This window comes from Sorghum bicolor, chromosome 2 (assembly GCF_000003195.3).
Source record: "Sorghum bicolor cultivar BTx623 chromosome 2, Sorghum_bicolor_NCBIv3, whole genome shotgun sequence".
NCBI lineage: Eukaryota > Viridiplantae > Streptophyta > Magnoliopsida > Poales > Poaceae > Sorghum > Sorghum bicolor.
Window position 1 is genome coordinate 10,296,937 of NC_012871.2, and position 3,109 is coordinate 10,300,045.

General features: G+C 44.1%; 1 protein-coding gene across 1 annotated transcript; it reads right to left on the reverse strand.

Annotated features, from left to right (window-relative positions):
* Positions 287–2,897, reverse strand: LOC8054447. Its single transcript, XM_002461740.2, has 2 exons — positions 2,512–2,897; positions 287–2,422 (listed from the first exon to the last, which is right to left on the reverse strand). The coding sequence occupies exon 2, from the start codon at positions 2,377–2,379 to the stop codon at positions 799–801; it is 1,581 nt and encodes a 526-aa protein (XP_002461785.1). The 5' UTR covers positions 2,380–2,422; positions 2,512–2,897; the 3' UTR covers positions 287–798.

Sequence of the window (3,109 nt, forward strand, 5' to 3'; positions counted from 1 at the left end):
TGGAGACTAGACCACTGCAGTGCTGCGATTCTCCACATTTTATTTTTATTTATTTTTTTGCTCAAGAAACCACAGGCACGCCCGTGGAGAATAGTAAAACAGCAAGCAGGCGCAAAGCAAAGTAAAGCCAAAAGTAACAGACTCAGACCATGCACGGGGAGACTGTAGGTTCATCTGCTTTCTGAAATCATCGGGCACAGTTAGAGTATCAAGTGGAGAAATTCCAGTCCAGTCCAGTAAAGTTTGCAGATGCAATTAAATACATTTTTTTTTAACAGTCAGCAAAGGGTAAAATGATTCCTCAACTGAATATATTGCCCTCACTGGAGACTGGAGAGGCAATGCAAGTCACCATTCATAATTTACAGAGTGTCAGAGTTTAGGGCATGGGGGACACAGAGCATTACACCAATCTATTAGAAGACAGAACAAAACAGAGCATTACACCAATCTTTATAATTGTCTGAAAAGGAACGGAATAGCTCATGGTCCATAACCATCAAGTCACATAGAAATTAACTATACACATCTTAAAAACACATTACACTTGACATATGATGGTAAAACCAAGTCAGCAAAGGATCAGCTGGAGAAAAACACGCAGCACCATAAAAAATTAAATAAACAGTTATGTGCTCAACATATAGTGCTTCGAACTGTCAGTTTGGGATTTACATGCCATGGATTTGCTCCTCATGCCACTGTTTTTGAAGCATTTATGTTTTTTGCTCGGCTATGAATAGTAATTCCAAATACTTGATTTGTTCCATGAACATCCCATTTCCAGTCTTGTGTTCCTCATTTTCCTTGCATGATTTGGAATTTCTGATGTGGCTGCAGTTCTGCTAACTGTTTTTCCTTTTCTTTCTGAATCCAGTCGACAATCGTGCCCTGCAGCTGGACAGGCGCATGTGCAACCCACAGGTTGAGGAATTGAAAGATGGTACTTGTTTGTCTCCCTATCTCCTGATCATGCCATTGCAACATCTTCCCTTTCCTTGGACCCTGAGAATTCCTCATGCTTGTTCTCTGTGTGCTCATGCTTGCCTTCTCAACCTGAATATATGCAGCGCCATGTTGTAATTTCCAAAGCATTTGGTAGACTGCCACTTTGTCATTCTTGCAGAAGTAATCTAGTGCCTTTGGCAGCATGATCTCTTCCAGTTGTCCCAAGGTAAAGTCTGTCTGCAAGAAATGCTGTTCCTCACTGTAGATCACAGGTACTGCAGGAGTTCTATCCACATGTACGATGTTTTCTAAACAACCATGGGGGGTAACTAGAAGTCCAACTTTCAGATATGGAGAATCTTGTAGAGAATATTTGGTTTCAGACATGAAGGACCTATGTTGGTCGCAGTCCAAGACTGAGACATGGCACTGCAGATGTACTTCAATAACTGATCCCAGAAAAACATCTGGTAATCTTGACTTGTTTAACTTCCTATTACCATGACAGAGCTTGTGTTGATCATGCTGTTTGCAACATAGTGGGTTTGGGCGAAACCAATCAGTGCCAAACCTGTGAAGAATATCCCAATGTTCTTTGTGATGTGTATCAATATCTGGCACCCATGAGAAATCTTCTGTAGGTAGTTGCAGAAGTTTATTCCTAACCGTTTCAACTGCAGACTTGAAATTGAAAAGAGGGGCATATAGCTGCAGGCACTTAATTGCCATCCCTACTATGTCAGTACTCTCCGAAAGCTGTAGCATTAAAGAAAAGAAAAAGTCATCCCCTGATGCATTACCATCTTTCTGCATAAAGATGAGTCTAGCCTCTACTCCATACTCAGCAGTAATATACGGCACCAACTGTAGAAACAAAGGGCGCCTGTTTGCTTGAAGGATTCTGTGCTGTAGTTTCTTGCCATTCAGAAGATGCCTGACAAGAGGATCAAAGGGCATGTGGTGGCGTGGCCTGCCACCAAGCTCTAGTAATCTGAGAAACTCGCTAGCACCGTCTGCAAACCACTCAAACCTTCGAACAGTGGAGCTGTTGGACTCGTCTTTGTTGGGGCCAAAGATGGAGAAAACAAACGACTTGGTAGTATGCGCTATACGTACAGGAAATGAGGACTTCCTCACCTCTTCCTCCGTCTGTTCGTCTTCTAGGATCCTCTGCTTGCATTTATGCAGCGTGTCATCGCATTCTTGAGCGGCACGCTTCAGCTTGCCACGCCGACGCAACAAGGATGCATCAGTGATCTGCCACTTCTCTGACGTCTCAAGAGCAGCCTCTAGCCTGATGTGTGCCATCTCTAGCCTCTCCAAGTTTCTGTTGGCACTTGATTCCACTTTCTCCTCATATTTCTGAACCAGATTGGATAGGAGGTGGTTGACTGTCTCATGGACAAGTGCAGAGCTGACAATCTCTGCCATCAGGATTCAAGGACCTATAGCACCCCTTCCCGCTTCATAAAAACTGAACATATAACAGCATACATGAGAGACTAAACATATGGACTTTTGTATCAGAAGCAAAGATTTAGCATAGCAACTGTAGGGGCCTACCTTGGACTGAATCACATGGACAGCTATCCTTTTCATGCATAGATATCTCGAGTCCAAATCATAGAATGAGGCAAGATGAGAACTTGAAGAGAATTCAGTGATATATATCGGAGACTTAGGAGGGGAAAAAGAGTAGGCAAGTCCAATAATTGGTCTCTGCTGCTGCTGGGGAAAAAAAGGTAGGCCAGTCCGTCAAAAGTGAATGATGAGAGTCTGCACTTGGTTACACATCTTCTGGATAAATAAAGAATAGGCACCGAGTAGGGAGAAGTAGGAGAGGTCCTTTCAAAGCCGTGTCATGTGTGGAAAATCAAAGAATGAAAGCTTGGTGCTATAACCAACAGCAGGGAAAGAAAGTGAAATGCAACTTGAGAATATTTTAAAAGGCCTAGGCCAGGGGTGCCCAATTTCAGATCGAGTCCAAAAGCATTGCGAGTCAGGGAAGGCAAAGTGATATCGGGGACGAGCAGACGGTGGAGGCGACGGTCTTAGGGCGGCGAGTCCCCGGCCAACTCCGGCGAGCAGAAGCCCCTCCTGGCCAATCTAAGTAGGGATTGGGCTTCGGGACCGGCTGCTGATCTGATTGCCTGGTGAGTTT